The 16,770-nt window shown below is 41.1% G+C and overlaps 1 protein-coding gene across 1 annotated transcript; it reads right to left on the bottom strand.

The window, feature by feature from the left end:
- Positions 1 to 7,287: 7,287 nt before the first annotated feature.
- On the bottom strand, positions 7,288 to 15,809 carry LOC5519256. The gene is given in 5 exon segments (XM_048733539.1): positions 7,288 to 10,469; positions 12,364 to 13,070; positions 13,483 to 13,593; positions 13,868 to 15,205; positions 15,208 to 15,809. Coding segments are annotated over 5 exon segments (4,533 nt in total). The 5' UTR covers positions 15,755 to 15,809; the 3' UTR covers positions 7,288 to 8,639.
- Positions 15,810 to 16,770: the final 961 nt, after the last annotated feature.

Here is a 16,770-nt window from a genome sequence, read left to right as displayed (position 1 = left end):
AAATGCAAATAAGTGGACGGGTATTCTGCAGTTTAGCCACGAAGGAGCTCTGGAATTTGAGGTTTTTATTTGTTGCTGTGCGCGCTCTTTTTGCTCCTATTACTGTTTTTCAGGTACTTTTCGATGCAACATTATTCTTTTAAGAATAAATAATAAATTTAAATAATTTTGAGTCGAATACTAGTTTTTGGTATATTATATATTTTTTTTGTTTTACTTTGCCTCTCGGTACACCGACTTCTTATGAACGAAATAGGACTTCTATTTACATATTCTGAACAGTTCATTATCCCCAACTAATGGGCCATGTCCACATGCAATGTTTTTCGTTCTGGTGAAATCGTAACCCTCTTCCGATTCTGCAAACAAGCTACACAACCTTTCCCTCGTAACATAATTATTTGAAAACCTATATTATTTCAGTTCAACATATGAATTTCCCTGCGCATACTCCCAACCCTCTTAGCAAGTTCTGGCAACGAGAATAGTTCAGCTTGAAGTTTTCCTACATGGAGAGGTAGCTATTACCTAATCACCAAAAATATCTCCCACACCCCCGATAAGTGTCCGCTGTTTTAAGGGCCAATGTCTTTAAGCAAGACCAAAAGGCAATTTTGAATGACCAATTCTTTGTCGTGAGATTGAATTGTCAAACCCAGGAGTCACTTGACCACACTTAATACCCTGTTTATTGTTGTATCCTTCGGCAGAGTCGATTTCCAGTTTCTGGTGTATTGTATTTATTGTTCTGGTACGAGATCACGACAGTTTGTGATTTTTGATTCTCTCCGACTGGAGCATATATAAACTAAACGGATTCAGTGAAAGGATCTCTGAGCACCAATGTAAGAAAACGTTTATTTTAAAGGTTTTTGTGCAAGATTTTTGTTTCTCACTTTTAAACAAACTTCAGACAGATTAGATCTTTTATAATGTTTTCCTCCATTAAATGAAATAATGGTAACAGAAATATTGCATTTTTTCTTAGAGTTGTGATAAACTGTATATAATCGTCGCAACTAAAATATTTAAATGACAGTTTCATTCCTTTGCTACGGAAGCCCATGAGGGCCACTCAAGGATTTCGTTAACAACATCTCGACTTTCGGTCACGACTTTGAACAATTTGCGTCACGACAACTCACTTTGAGTGTCACGACAAAGCACTATTTAATTATCGCTTAAAACATTGCAGGTTTAGTTATCAGTATCGTTTAATATAACGGGAGTAGAACTGTGGACTATATTATTAGCGACGAAGATACAGCCTTATTCCATATCTATATGAGCGGAACCATACCTCGGAACCATACCATACCTAAGAAAATTATTGATAGAAAATTATTAAAATAAAAAGTTTCCATCTTATCCTGCTAGGAAGCCCCTTTTATCCTATTGTAGTCGTGCATTCTAGAAAGCTCATTGAGAATTGAGTTTACACAAGAAAGTGAGAGCTACAGCAAACTTGATTAATTTTCCTGCTACCCTTCTTAACTTTCAAATTGTCATCTTCTTCATCAACAAACTTGCCTGCCTCCGTGAGACGGTAGAGTGGACTGCGTTTCAGTAGCGAATAATGGCAATACATGTACAGTTAAGGGCGGCTTTCAGAGGTTAACGGCGGCTTTCACACAAGAAAGAGGAGATTGGACACTGGTAATTCTCATTCTTGTAGTCTCTTGAACTTGTTTCGCTTGAACTTGAACTGTACTTACTTATCTCTCTGATTTCACTTTGGTTCACTTTGCTTGCCGTCCCGCTAGACTGACTCCATTTCTAACTTGCCTCCAAATCCTTCCTGAGGTTTGGTTGGTACTTTTCTCCGTTTTGATTGGTAAGGGATTGCTTGATCTGAGTTGTTTTGCTTGGCCTTATTGCCCTGGTTAGTCTATGTCTTAGTCTCCTTGCTTATTTTTATTTTTGCTGATACATTAAATATTCCTGTTATTGTGCCGTTCCGTAAGATTGACTCCATTTCTAATTTCCCGCCAAACCCTTCCTGAGGTTTGGTTGGATCATTCACAGGCAAATCTATATGGTACTTTTCTCCATTTTGATTAAGACGTATTAGCAAAGGATTGCTTGAATCTGAGTTGTTTTATTTGGCCTTACTGTCCTGGTTATTTTATGTTTTAGTCTCCTTTCATTTTTTTTGCTTATACATTAAATATTCCTGTTATTGTGGTCAGTCGACCGCTAACCTTGAGTTTCCGCAACTCATTTAAACACCGAAAGGAAAACACATATACCTAATTTCTATAATATAGTTTTATCTTATTTTAAAAAGGTATAACAAAGTGAAATATAAACATGGAATAAATATAGGGGCTGTAAAAGGGAATAAATAAATAACTAAATAAATAAAAATAATCAATTCAATACCCGCAACACTCATTGATATCTAATGGGTCACACAAGTTTTTCAGTTTGCTTCTTTTTCGTACTGGCCACTTTTTTGTACAACTTTCAAATGAGAACTGTCAAACTAACCTTCCAGGTGATAGAAATGTACACTCTTTCACTGCTCCTCTTTCACAAGCATCTCCTAATGTAAATTTATGCAGAGAATTGGGCAGTGGCAAAGCAAAGAAAGATGCAAAGAAGTGGCAAAGAAGAATAGCCATAAAGCACGACTGGAGGAAACAATGTGAGCATCTTAAAGAGAAACCTAGGGACTTTTTCAAAACGTTCAAACCTTTTCTCAGCTCTAAAAATACGACTCCAGACAATGAAATTCATCACAACGATGTCGATGGAACACTTGTTAAAGACCAAAGTCGAGTAGCTGAGATACTGGTAGATTACTTTTCCACCATTGCAGACGGTATCGGTGGCGACAAGGCTAAATTGTCTTCACCTGACGATTTCATGGATCATCCCAGCACTCCTTGCCGTGAGCTGCGACCTGTCACGGAAGGCCAGGTTTTGAAGGAACTTCACTCCCTTAAACCTGGAAAAGCGGCTGGGTGTGATGCCATTCCCCCTAAACTTCTAAAAATAGGTGAAACGGAGCTTGCTAAACCTCTTACTTCTCTTTTTAATTCATGCATCAAGTCAAAGGTGTGGCCTGACTTATGGAAGCTCGGTGATTGGACCCCGGTATTTAAGAAAGATGAGAAATAGGAGAACTATAGACCCATTACTGTTTTGCCTTGTGTAGATAAGGTCTTTGAAAAGCTTATATGCTCATAAGTTGCAAAGGGTTTTGAAAGACACTTTTTCACTAACTCCTCGGCATACAGAAAATCACACAGCTGTGAGACGACCCTGATCAATCTAATAGAAGGCTGGAAAAAAGCAAGGGATAATAGACTGTCAGTTAGCATCCTTTCAACAGATATGTCTAAAGCCTTTGATTCACTTCATCCACCACTGCTTCTAAGCTTAAAGCTTAAGGCTTCCAAGAGAACTTGATAGCACTACTGGGTAGCTACCTTTCTGAAAGGAATAACCGGGTGCGCCTAGGCCGCCATGTCAGCTCATGCAAGAATATCAATCGGGGATGTCCACAGGGTTCTGCTCTAGGTCCACTATTATGGAATATTTTCCAGAACGACCTATGCTATCACATTGACGGAAATTTATCCATGTATGCTGATGATCATCAGATTTATCACACTGGAAGCGATCTTAGCACCGTGATTTCAGATCTCAGAGTGAGTTTAGACCATGCTACTCAGTGGGACGATCCAAACCTCCTAGCCGGCTATCTAAAAAAAGTATCAGGTTTTACATCTTACTGATAATCGCCGAAAAAACGCCGACGCTAACGCAGCTCTTTATGTGCATGGTGAAATAATAAATGACACTCATGAACTCAAACTACTAGGTGTCACGATTGGCGACCAGTTAAATTTTAGCACCCATATCAATGAAATCTGTAAAAGAGCCAGTCAAAGAGCTGGTGTTCTAATGCGCCTCAGGAATCTTATCCCCACCAACGCCAAACTACAACTATTTAAATCGGCAGTTCTGCCTCACCTCACCTACTGTCACCTTGTGTGGCACTTTTGCCGATCAAGCGACAAGCGCAAGCTCGAAAGGGTACAAGAAAGAGGACTCAGGGCTGTTTTCAAAGACAAAAGCTCTACTTACGCTAACCTCCCCGAACGGGCTAAGCTACCTAACCTCTTAAACAGACGGCTGCAGGACATTGCTATACTAATGTACAAGGTGCACAATAAATTGTGTCCTAATATATGCGGCATTTTTAACAGACACAGTGCCAACTATAATCTAAGGCAAGCGGATTTCTCCCTTCCAAGGTACAACACCACTACTTATGGAAAGCACTCTTTAAGGTACCTTGGGCCAAAGCTTTGGGGAAAACTGTCGGTCACTATAAGATCGTCACCGAGTTTAAATACTTTTAAACGCAAAATAAGAGAAATCGACATTTCCCTCCTAATTGATGATGGGACAAAATACTTCTCTTTGTGCAAAAATTAATAACTATTTTAAAATTCTACATTTATACGAATATTTTTTACTTTTTATTTCTTTTATTTTTTATTATTATTTTCTTTTATTCTATCTTATATTAATTAAATTAGTTATAAAGTAGTAGTAGTATCAATATAAAGTATCAGTATATATAGCTCTTAATTTTAGTATTTACAGATATATATATTTTTTTTCCTCTCATTTCGATGTTTTGGCTGTGTCCCCATATTATTCCGGACTTCGTTTCCTGAGCTAGACGTAGCGTAGTGTTCCATCAGCTAAAACTGTATAAAATAAGTAAAGGTGCGGTGTTATAAACACAAAGCGCGATATTCTTACACGCAAATAGTGCGATGTTAAAAGCGATATTCTAAGTCATACACGCAAAAGGTGCGATGTTATAAGGGAAAAAGTGCCATATTATGAGATATAATGTGCGGTGTTTTGAAGCAAATTGTCTCATGTCGTGACGCCAAGAGTCAGATGTTGTTGGCGATTTGCATAATGTGCCATGACGCAAGCCTAAACATCCAATCGTGTGTGACAAATAGTCACATGTCCTTGTGCAAAAAGTCCAATGTCGTAACGCAAAAAGTGCAATCTCGTGAGGCACAAAGTGCGTTTGCAAAAAGTGAGTTTTTTTCTACATAGACCAGCATGCTTTGCGAATAGACTAGAAACGTAATTGCGAAATCCTGAGCTTAATATATAAGTAAATGAGATATATAAGTAAATATAAATATAAATCAAGATTATAAGCCATGATGATGAGTGAAATAAATAGCATTGTTGGTAAGACAAAGTAATAAGTTCAGCATTGCGACCCATTGTGAGTCGTTGCCTAAGATATTATGGCATGCTGTAAATGATTGTCAAAAAAGTTAGATATTATTAGCATTAATGCGATGAGCCGCCTAAGTTATAAACACAGTCCAATGCCGTGATTTATCGTTTGGAGGAGAGGCTTCCGAAATGTAGAGTTATCATTGGGGCCGTAGTCCCGCAAGGCGAGCTAGAGGTACCTGCATCTGTAGAACACTGAATAAAGCTCGAGCGAGCACTCAACCAGTTCAGCCTTTGATCCCGTATCGCTAAGGCTTTTTTTCCTCGGCCTATCCTGACGTTCTGTTTAGTTTTTAGTCCTTGTAGGGAGCTCACAGGTCATTCGTATAGAATCCAGTTATTTGATAATTCTCTTCAAATTTGTGAAATGAAGTTCTAAAGCACAAAGTTAAATATTTTATGCATAGACAAAAACTGAAATTATTTGCGCATTCGGCAAATCGCGAGATTTTTTAAGACACAAAAGACCATGTTATGCGGCACAAAGTTAAATATTTAATGCACAGACAAAAACTGGAATGATCTGCGCATTCGGAAAATCGCGAGATTTTTAAGACACAAAGTTCCATGTTATAAAGCACAAAGTTAAATATTTTATGCAATAGACAAAACCTGAAATGATTTGCGCATTCGGCAAATCGCGAGATTTTTTAAGACACAAAAGACCATGTTATGCGGCACAAAGTTAAATATTTAATGCACAGACAAAAACTGGAATGATCTGCGCATTCGGAAAATCGCGAGATTTTTAAGACACAAAGTTGAATATTTTATGCAATAGACAAAACCTGAAATAATTTGCGCATTCGGCAAATCGCGAGAATTTTTAAGACACAAAGTCCCATGTTATAAAGCACAAAGTTAAAATGCAATAGACACATAGTGCTATGTTATAAGCACAAAGTTGAATGTCGTGAACGATATACTGAAATGTTTTAAGCAAAGGCAAAATGATGAGTTTTTAAGACACAAAGTGCGATGTTTTGAGACACAAAGTGCGATATTGTGAACTAAACCAGCAATGTTTTAAGCGATAATTAAATAGTGCTTTGTCGTGACACTCAAAGTGAGTTGTCGTGACGCAAATAGTTCAAAGTCGTGACCGAAAGGTGAGATGTTGTTAACCAAAACCTTGAGTGGCCCTCATGGGCTTCCGTACTTTGCCCAGAGGATTTCATGGCGCTCATATCGTAATGCCGTATTCAGAAACAATCTTTAGAACTCGTTTGTACGAAAGCCGAGTAGGGCCATCAGATTTCAGAGATAATAATTTCAGAGATGATTATTTTAGAGAAGATCATTTTAGAGAAGATAATTTCAGATAACAGTTTCGGCCAGGTCTCTAAGCCTTTAGGCACGTGCATGCCCAGCTTCTTTCAGTGCTAAGAAATTGCCTGAGGTTACACGGTGGCGGACCTACCAACTGCGGCGGACATTTTTGCCCACCTATGATTCCCAACCCACAGACTACTATGTCCAGTAGTGGCAAGATGCTGGATCACATTTCTGACAAGAACACGGTTATGTTGTTTTGTTGATCATTTTACTAAGTAACGCCGACCTTTAATTAGGAAATTTACATTCAAGCAATAACGATAGAGGATATGAGATGATCACGCGGAGAAACATGAAAATTAAAAGAGTTACATAAAGGTGATAAATAAAATTGATTGATTGATTGATTGACCTTGTGTCTGTGTAAGACACTCATATCTCATTTACATAATACATGGTTGTGTGGAATTTTTATAGGTATGCCGCAGTATTTCGATGTCCCGTAAATAGCAATGCGTAATATTAGCATAACTTTAGGATGTTGTGTGATTCCACTGGAAATATCGATGCCCTCCGTGGTATTGTATGGGAACTAATTTACCCACTTTTACCTTCCGTCGGTGCCCCTCCCCCCCCCCCCCCCCCCCCCCCCCCCCCCCCCCCCCCTCCTTTGGGAATCCTGGATCCGCCCTTGGATAGAATATAATACAAGCCATCAAAAGCCAGTTAAATAAAACAACAACATTATCTTGTCTCTGTATAAACGAAACAATTACATTTCTGAAACGGGATGAATATGGTCTTCATGTTACTTGAATACTCGGTCTCCTTAATCATCTGCTATATTAAATTTGGTGAAACTCTTTAAGTTTCTGTGTTATTTCTGAAAATAATTCCAGAGCCACAGCTGCGTCAGTTGGTGGGGTGTAGCTTGGCTTTATGAGTTGCACCAGCTCCTCCATATTTCCGCTTAGTCTTCACAGGATTCAGTATACATGCGCTTGCACGCTTGCACGTCTTCTAAGTCTACATGGCGTAGATAGTTTTCTGTATTGTATAGCTCCGGCATGAAAAAAGAGCACATCCAGCTTTCCACCGATGCCTTCTTGGCGCTTTTGACTTACGTGGATATATTATATTTTTTAATATGAATTATGGACATAAACAAACCTTAGTAAGGGCAGAATATATGAAAACTTGAAGAACTCTTCAGGACCGAACGTAGCTGTGGGGGGAATTGTTGTGTTGATCGAGTGCTGCATGCTCAGTAACCCGGCATAATTCTTTATCCGAAATTATAATATCTGAAATTAGCATCTCAAATTATCATCTCTGAAATATTTATCTTTGAAATTATTATCTCGGAAATTATCATCTCGGAAACTATTATCTCGGAAATCTGATGGCCTTTCTCGGCTTTCGTACGTTTGAGAAATTGAGAATGTAGTGCATTTTTATTACTTTGCTAATTCCGGAAATATAATCTAGGTAAATCTGGGAAGTTTCATCAATGAGCTCCAGAGTCGAGATTTTAGTCCGAGGCGCGCTACCGTTGCCACCTATACAAAGGTAACCATGTGACGTGTGCTACCGTGGCCACCAATACAAAGGTAACAATGTGACGCGTGCTACCGTGGCCACAATGACAAATTTCTTCCAAAGAAAGTTAGCCAATGAGCATACGAGAACAGTTTTAACACAAATATCATAGCTTAAAAGATTCTTTCGTGTCTTGGTGTGTACTGAAGTATTCCTTCGCCATGCTTGTTTGCTAGTGAACTTGATGCCAATCCGATAGCGCATATCTCGCATCTCATTGGCTGATTTCCCAAACCTGTCAACGTGGCCACGATAGCGCGCGTAGCAGTTAACACGTTCAGGGTAAACGTGTCTTATCCATAGTGCGGATGCAGCCTAGCCAGTCACCATCTTGACGCACTCCTCTTCCGTGTAAACGCAGCATAGTCAGTCGCACCACCATCTTGACGCTCTTTTTTAGTGTAAACACATCATAATCGTGGTTACTTTTTTTTGCGGCACTATCATCGTGACGTTCTTCTCTTCTGTAAAAATGCAGCCTAGTCAGTCGCCTTGTTCTTCGGCATAAACTCATCTTGACGCTCTTCCCTTCTGGTCGAGCCTGACCTCATGGACACTTCCGCTTCCGATTCTTCCCTGTAGCGACTCCTCCAGAGCAGATAATACATAAGGCAGACGACCACGACCAGCACCGCCACCGACACTACCACGGAGCCGACGATAACGAGCACTCTGCTGCTGCTATCACTTGACAGGACACACCCGCCAGGACCCGATACGTATGGCTCCACACATGTACACAGGTAGGAACCATGGGTATTGATGCACTTAGCGTGCTCTGAACACACTCTTGGGTACACACACTCGTCAATATCTACACAACCTTCAGGTTCTCGCACAAAGCCTTTCTTGCACTCGCATATGATACTCCCGCTGACGTTACGAGACTGAGAGTACCTCGGGCAATTCTCGCTGCAGCGGCATTCCCCTGCTATGTATGCGCAAAAGGTGTTTACGATTTCGCCACGCGCGCAAATGTTTGTGCACGTGTTACCTCTCCACTCAGTGTCGCATCTGCACGACGTGTTCTGTCTGCCAAAGCACCGCTCTGATTCTGCGACACATTGTGCGCATGTGCAGAGGAAAGATCTAGCATCTAAGCCAAGAAATGTTTGTCCTTTGACACTTGTCGGAGAAGCACAGGTTGTGCTTTGGGGAGATGATAGGTGAAGTTGATTTTGCCTGGAATCTAACACATGTTTTAGCCAAACCAATCGACAATCACAGGATAACGGGTTACCAGAAAGAGAAATCTGTCTCAACTTTTTCATCCCTCTAAGCGCACCAATGCGGATTTTAGAAATATTATTTTCATTGAGATCGAGTCTTTCTATAGCATGAAGATCTAGTAACTGGTCGCTTGTGATCTCGTGGAGGTAATTCCCGCTCATATCAAGCTCTTGTAGGAAATGCCCAACTTTCGCAAAGGCTTCTGGTATTTCGTCCAGTTTGTTTCCGTCTAGTCGGAGTTTGCGCAGTGACAAGCCATCAAAGGCATCTACCTCAAAGACTTCGAGTAAATTATCACCCAAGTCGAGCAAAGTGATATTAAACCGTCGTTTTATTGCCACTCTTCGTAAGATATTGCTTCTTAAACGGAGCTCTGTCAGAGTCGAGCTAAGCCCGCGCAGTGTTTCGGTTTTAAATTCACTTAATCTGTTAAAACTGATATCTAAACAAATAAGAAATGCTGAAAACCTAAAGGCTCCGTCCCCAATGGTTCTAATTGAATTATGTCTGAGACTCAGATAGCGTAGGTCCCTTAAGCCGCGAAAGGTCTCAGCATAGACAACTTCCAGGCGATTGCTGTTCAGTGTGAGTGTTTTGAGTTTGCCAAGAGATTTAAACGTTCCATTAGCTATAACTGATAGTTCATTGTTTGACAGATCCAATACACGCAGACTCAGGTAATTCGCAAACGCTTTCGCCTGAAGCGCTCGTATGTGGTTCGTGTTTAGAGATAAACTTCCTAGGTTCCGCGGAAGACTTGTAGGAATTGTTTGCAGAGTTGCGTTAGAGCAATCATACCAAAAGAGATTCGTGTCGCCGTCTCCGACCCACTGTTTACAAGATTTGCATTTTCCCAAATCCCTTGAGCAAATCCCTTCGTGTATTTCTCTGTTCTCGCACAACGTCAGGACAAGAAGAATTAGAATGGTGCGTGACACGAAGCAGACGTCTAGTAGCCTCATGATAAAAGGAAGTTCTTTATCTAGATAAAGCGAATTGAATATTGTACTCAACTCCACAAAGAAAATTCTAAACCATTGCAGCCGAGAATAAAAATCATATTCGAAAAAGCGTTGAATAGTTGAATGTGTCGTTATTTAAAGGTGACGAAATGGATGTAATATCCTCCTTCAAGGAATTAATCTTTGGTGCCTTGCATCCTCGCTGCCGATGGGATGAAGTGGGTCTCAGAGTGTTCCGTCTCCTAAAGTAGGAAATACTTCTCAATAACATGCGTCTGATATGTCAGTTTTAAGCTCGTATCGGAACTCCTTACGCCTGATAAACGCAAATGGGTTTAAGATGTGACGAAAAGGCAATTTTAATAGTGGTAAAAACTCGCCGCAAACGAGTGCAGCGTGCTACCTTAATCAGAAAAATTCGCTCCACTGAATCTCAACTCCAGGGACAGGCTTGTACTTATGACAACTTTAATACACACAAAGCAATATGAATGGGTCATCTTAAAAAAACGTTTATTTTAAGATCTAATATCCGATATGTGGTCAGGATTCATTACTTCCCCTCCTTTTTATCACCAGCGGCGGACAAGCAGGTAATTTATCGGCAATTTTTCTTTATGATTTTATGATTAGTTTAAAATAAATCTAAGAAAAAAAAGCACCTGCTTTCTATAAACCTCGCGTGCGAAATAAAAGGTGACTTTACCCGGCTGCTACCACATAATTTAGGGTGATGGCACCACGCAATTAAGTACCACACCTTATTAGCGCATGTGGAATTTCTGCCCTAGCCTACTAACAAGCTTTATTGCCGGGTCTCCTGTGCTTGGAGATAAACCTTGAGGCTTCCTGGGGCTTGGAACGAGCAACCACAGGAAACCCGGGCAAGACGCTTGGGACTAGGCTGCTTCTGAACCTCCATATCAATCAACTGCCGTCGTTTTCTTTAAGAGCCTGGGGCGAGAGCGCGAAAACCAGTGATAGATCGAAAACATTAGCGTCCAGACCTCTCTTTAAAGATGACATCAGCAAAATCTCAGTAAACGCCAGGCTCCTTTTACGCGCCAATGCTCACGAAACAGAAGCATTAATTCGAGGCTCTCTTCTAACACACTGTTCTGAACAGTGACGTCAAATAGGAGGATCTTTTGGGCACTTCTGCCATGTTGGGAATTCAAAGAGATTTCGCGCGTTGTTTTTGGCTTGTTATAACGTAATCTGAATCGTCCTCTCAAGTCTTTAGAATTATGTTGACATGAAGTATTGAAAGCTGAAAAAAACAAGATTGCATTCTACACATACCAATCGTTTTTGACAATCTTCTTTTTTTATTTCGTAATAAAAGCGATTTTAAAAGGAAGTAACTAAAAAGGCAATGGATTTTTATAATATAATCGAGATTCACCTGAAACAGCCCCATTAGAACCCTTATATTCTATTATTTTATTATACAATATTTACAAGCCCTTCAAAGATAACAGCAAAAAAAAAAATCCACATATAAGTGCCACAAAAAAGAACAGAGCATTTCCTCAAGTAACTAGTATAATGGCATTTCCTCAAAAAACTACTTCAATCCTGCGAAGAGATATGGGGCAAAGAAATCCCGAGCGGCTTAGAAATCTCTATGCGTAGGAGAGTACAAAATTACGTAAATTTATTTAAAAAAACTTCTCCCAAAATAGCTGATTTGCCGGTTGCATATACGCCAAAAATTGATTACAACACAACGTTTTGTCAGTAAAGGATCCATTTCATCGCGCATCAGATGGAATTTTCCCTTCCCAGCATTCCTCAGATCTGGCAACCAATAAGTTCATTCATCGCTGTGCCACAAACGCATAGGAATTCTCGAACTAGATGTAAAATGATGTAGATGGTTTCATTGACCACTTAATAAGTGCGCTTGTGTTGCTGATGACTGCGCCGTTATCTGCACTGCCAAAACCTGAGGCGTCTCATCGTATAAACTCTCCAGAACCGTGCATAATTTTGCAAAACTAGGTCTCACTTCTGGTTCCGCATTCCAGCAAGACATCATGACATCATAGATCTCTTCCGGACAAAGCGGGGGTCGACTAAGCCTGAAGCCGCTCATTAACATTGAGAGAAGCTCATTCGGTACTACAGCGCTGTATGGCATCGCCCCGAAGCTCCACACTTCCCACATGAGAACGCCGAACGACCAGATATCAGACTGAGTAGTGTACACATAATCAAGTAAGGACTCCGGCGCCATCCATTTCAACGGCAACTTCCCGCCCTTCGCATTGAGATAGATACCATCCGAGTAGATATCGCGGGAGAGTCCGAAATCCGTGATCTTCGCCGTTAGATCTTCTGTCACTAATACATTTCTAGTTGCTAGATCCCTGTGGACAAAGCGATTCCCGGAGATGTGGCGCATCCCTCGTGCCACGCCCAACGCTAGCTTCAGTAGATCTTTGCCGCTTAGTTTTGAAACAAGATTTGCGTTGACGTAAGAGGACGTGATACAACGGCTCTCGCGCAAAAGTTCCAAGAGGGTGCCGCCTGCGATGAACTCGGTGATTATGTACAGCGGCATTCCAAGGGTGCATGCCCCAATCAAACTGACAACGTTTTCATGTTGTCCGATGCCTTTGAACATGTCCAGCTCACGCAACATGTCCTTGTGGTCTTTCCGGTCTGCGTCTGACTTCAACATTTTGATGGCAACTTTACGAGGAGCTTCTTCTTCTATAGTAAAAAAAACACGCATTCATCGTATGCGCTGTCTGCAAATTCCCATCTCTCGACAAAAAGCTAGGCTCTACTTATTGTCTATTTAAGTTACCCTCCTCTTACAGCAAGGTGATTATAAGCTACAATAAAAAAACGATGTACATTAATCATCCAGAGCTATAGCAAGCCTTGAAATATGGAAGGAAAGGCACAATACAAAAAAGTTTTCATTAAAATATTAAGGGGGGCACATGTCGTGTCCCCAGTGCCCCACCCCCTGCTACATCAATGATGCAGCTCTACCCTGGTCATGTGTCACTTGTTGCCCACCAATTAGAAACTCTTAAAACTGTACTCATAAGAGGCTACACCATTGTCATGTGTTACTGTCCGCTCACCAATCAGAATCAAGAGACAGGGTACTTACCAATCAGAAGCTCTCCCTCCATAACAATGCCAAACTCACCTTCGCCTAGCTTGTCCTTCAGTACCACCCGATCCCGCGGGATTTCCCATTCATCGAGCGGAACTGCGGGATCTACAGATTTTCACAATTTATTCCGTGTTCTCTACACTTACTCTTGTCAGTTTGCGCATGCTGTGTGCGTGTCTTCTACGCGTATGTTATTTTCTATCTTGTTATCAGTAGTGTATCTTGGCAGGTGTATTGTCTGGGTGCAATGTGCGATGCCTGCATCCTTGTTGGTGCTCAGAAATGTGTCTTAAAACGATCTAATTCATCAATTACTCTCACCTGTTTGCGCGGGGTTTTCATAAGCCATCTGCGCGTTTACCAACTCACTCATTGAGACCTCCACGAAGTGCCACTGTGGATAAAGACGCCGTTAACGCGGCCTTAGATGAACCAGAGCTACCGAGCTCTCCCCTCCCCTGATCTTCGGGATTATCACTAGTTCTGAACTCTGTTACCTCGCTGACCGGGCTTCGTGAATTGTAGACGTTTACTAGAATAAACTTCAACAAATAAGTAGTGTCTGGTTCAAGATTCCCGAGAACGGTTTTATTCCATTGCTGAAGTCTCTGTACTCTTTCTTTCCAGGCTTTCCCGCCAACTTCTTTCCAAACTAAAATGCATTTCGTCAGTTCGGACGTGCTATTGATAAACCACGTGACATGCACAGCAGTCTCGTTGTAAAGGGATACCTTTATCTGTTTTGGTGGCGGGAGAACTGGGTAACACTCTTTGCCATTTCCCTCGTAGCCCGCTTTGCATATACACTCGTAGAACCCCGGCGAGTTTTTGCACTCAGCGCTTGCGTGACATCCGGGATCTAACAAGCACTCGTTTATATCGATACACTGAGTGCCATTCCCGGTAAACCCCAACCTACACTGACACCGCATACCGTCAGAACCATTCAACGTGACAGCGTTTGCGTGACAAACCACTGTTGGAGCCCTTAGTGGATAACTGCAGTAACACAGCGCTCCAAACGAAGTACAAGTCTTGCCCCGCTTCTTTGCATTACACACTGTGTCACAGATCTGCCCTTGCCAATGAGCGTTACATGTACAGGATGACGTGTTGTACTGTTCACACGCGTCATTCATAGTGCAGGATTCGCACGAACAGACAAAATGTGACTCGTTCACTCTGTCAAAAATCTGGCCCGCAAGTTCGCTCGGATAATGGCATTTTGTTGAATTAGCAGAGTGCAGTTTTGTACCGGAAGCATTTCTCGCTTGAACGAGCCATTCCTTCATCCACTTAAGACCACAATCACACATCAATGGATTGCCATTAATATAGAGCGCACTTAAGGAGTCAAATACATTAAATGTTCCATTATGCAAGACCGAAATGTTCATATTTGTCATATTCAAGCTGCTTAACCCTTTCATTTCGTGAAATGAATCAGCAGGAATAAAGTTTAGAGGGTTTGTACTTATATCGAGCTCCTTTAGCTTTCGAAGTCCCTTGAACGGTTCCCGAGCCGGAATTTTCCGTATTTTACAGTCATTCATGTGTAGTGTTGATAGGTTTGGCAGTTCAAGAAAACTCCCTTCTTCGATTTCTTCGATTTTGTTAAAACTTATATCAAACAATGTCAATGAAGGTAAATTTCCAAGCGTGCTACTAGAAAAGAATTTGATTAAGTTCCCGCCAAGAAATAACGTCCGTAGGCTAATAGTCCACCAAACGCCCCAACATCAATAAACTCAATTTCATTGTCCGCGAGCTCTAATACCGTGAGCATATGAAGACTTTCAAAAGCTCCCTTGTACAGCCGGGTAATGGTATTTTTGCTCAGCCGTAGTCTCTGTAAATCTCTCAGCCCTTCCAAAGTCCCACGAGTAATTCGTTCAAGCTTGTTGTAACCCAAGTAGAGCTCATCCAAAAGAGCTTGTCGTAGAAATGTCCCATTCTCTATGACCTCCATGAAGTTATTTTCAACACTTAACCATTTGAGGTACGGATATCCCGCAAACGAAGAGCGTGTAAGGTTTGTGATACGATTGTAGGATGCCCGAAGCTTACCCAGTGTGCTCGGAAAGGTTGTTGGAATGGCGCTAAGAGTAGGGTAGTTGCACGAAGCTTCGAAGAGTGTTTTATCACCATGGTAGTCCCACTCGTGACAGTACGCGCAACCCACAGGGGGACTACACTTTTCGGCTCCAACATCAGCAAGAAAAAACATCATGTATAAAACAAGAAATATTACCATCTTGCTCTTCATTGAATGCGCTGAAGCTATCTTAGCGGGTAATGTCTCAACCTTTAGGAGCAGTATTTACAAGTACATGAAGTGCATGCCCTGACATGAACTCTCGAAAGTTATTAATCACGATTTACTCATCACCTGGCCCCGCCTAAGCCCTTGTTATTCTCCGGTTTTTCTTGCGGCTTATGATTGCTTTCTCTGTTTCTTGAATGATGTATTACACCAAGAAAAGGCCGAACTTCGGGTGAAAATATAGCCAAACCGTGAACGGAATTTTAGAGAAACGTTTTACTTGCCTTCAAAAGAGGTGGTGCTGGAATTTCCCGATAATCAAAATGTTTGGATATTTCGAAACTATGACCTGTAATTCCGCATTTAATCTGTTCATACTATAAAGAGAATCCTGTGTGTATATATTCAATATTGTCTCTACTGACTATCGTCCCCCTGTCCCCATGTTGAAAATTAAAATAGTTTCGTTAATCCGTAAAATAATTCCTAATGATTGATACTCGAGATGGCCGATATAAGACTTGCTGAAGTAGTTTGGGAAGAACCTACCAACGCCTGCGTTACCTTTACGTTTTTACATCACCAAATTTCCAGCAGCTAAGACACCAGGACCCCTCCCCCCCCCCCCCCCCCCTCTTCTCGAGAGGGATTTTCGAGGGAAATGAGGGAAGCCTATGCAAACACAAACATAGTATAGTGGTATTCTAAATCCTGTGAAATACTATTTTGTTCATTTAGTACTAATACAGTGTAATATCTTTGTTCTCTTTTGTTCTGGCTTGACTATTACACATATCAAAAATATTCCCCAAGGATAGTGTCCTTCGTTTGCATTGCCTTATATGGTCATTGATGCCCATATTTAGAAGAGCTAAAGTTTTCCCGCTCCCTGATCTCCAGAAAATATAGTGAAAAATGCTGATTCCTGTCATTTTGAGACTCGTGGCAAGAATTTGTCCAAAAAAACCTGACAGCTTGGTTAAATTTTCATCTCACTAATCTTGAAAAGCCCTTAGACC

Source organism: Nematostella vectensis, chromosome 10, assembly GCF_932526225.1.
Source record: "Nematostella vectensis chromosome 10, jaNemVect1.1, whole genome shotgun sequence".
Classification (NCBI taxonomy): domain Eukaryota; kingdom Metazoa; phylum Cnidaria; class Anthozoa; order Actiniaria; family Edwardsiidae; genus Nematostella; species Nematostella vectensis.
The sequence above is the reverse complement of the archived record's forward strand: the minus strand, read 5'-3'. Positions and strand labels throughout refer to the sequence as shown.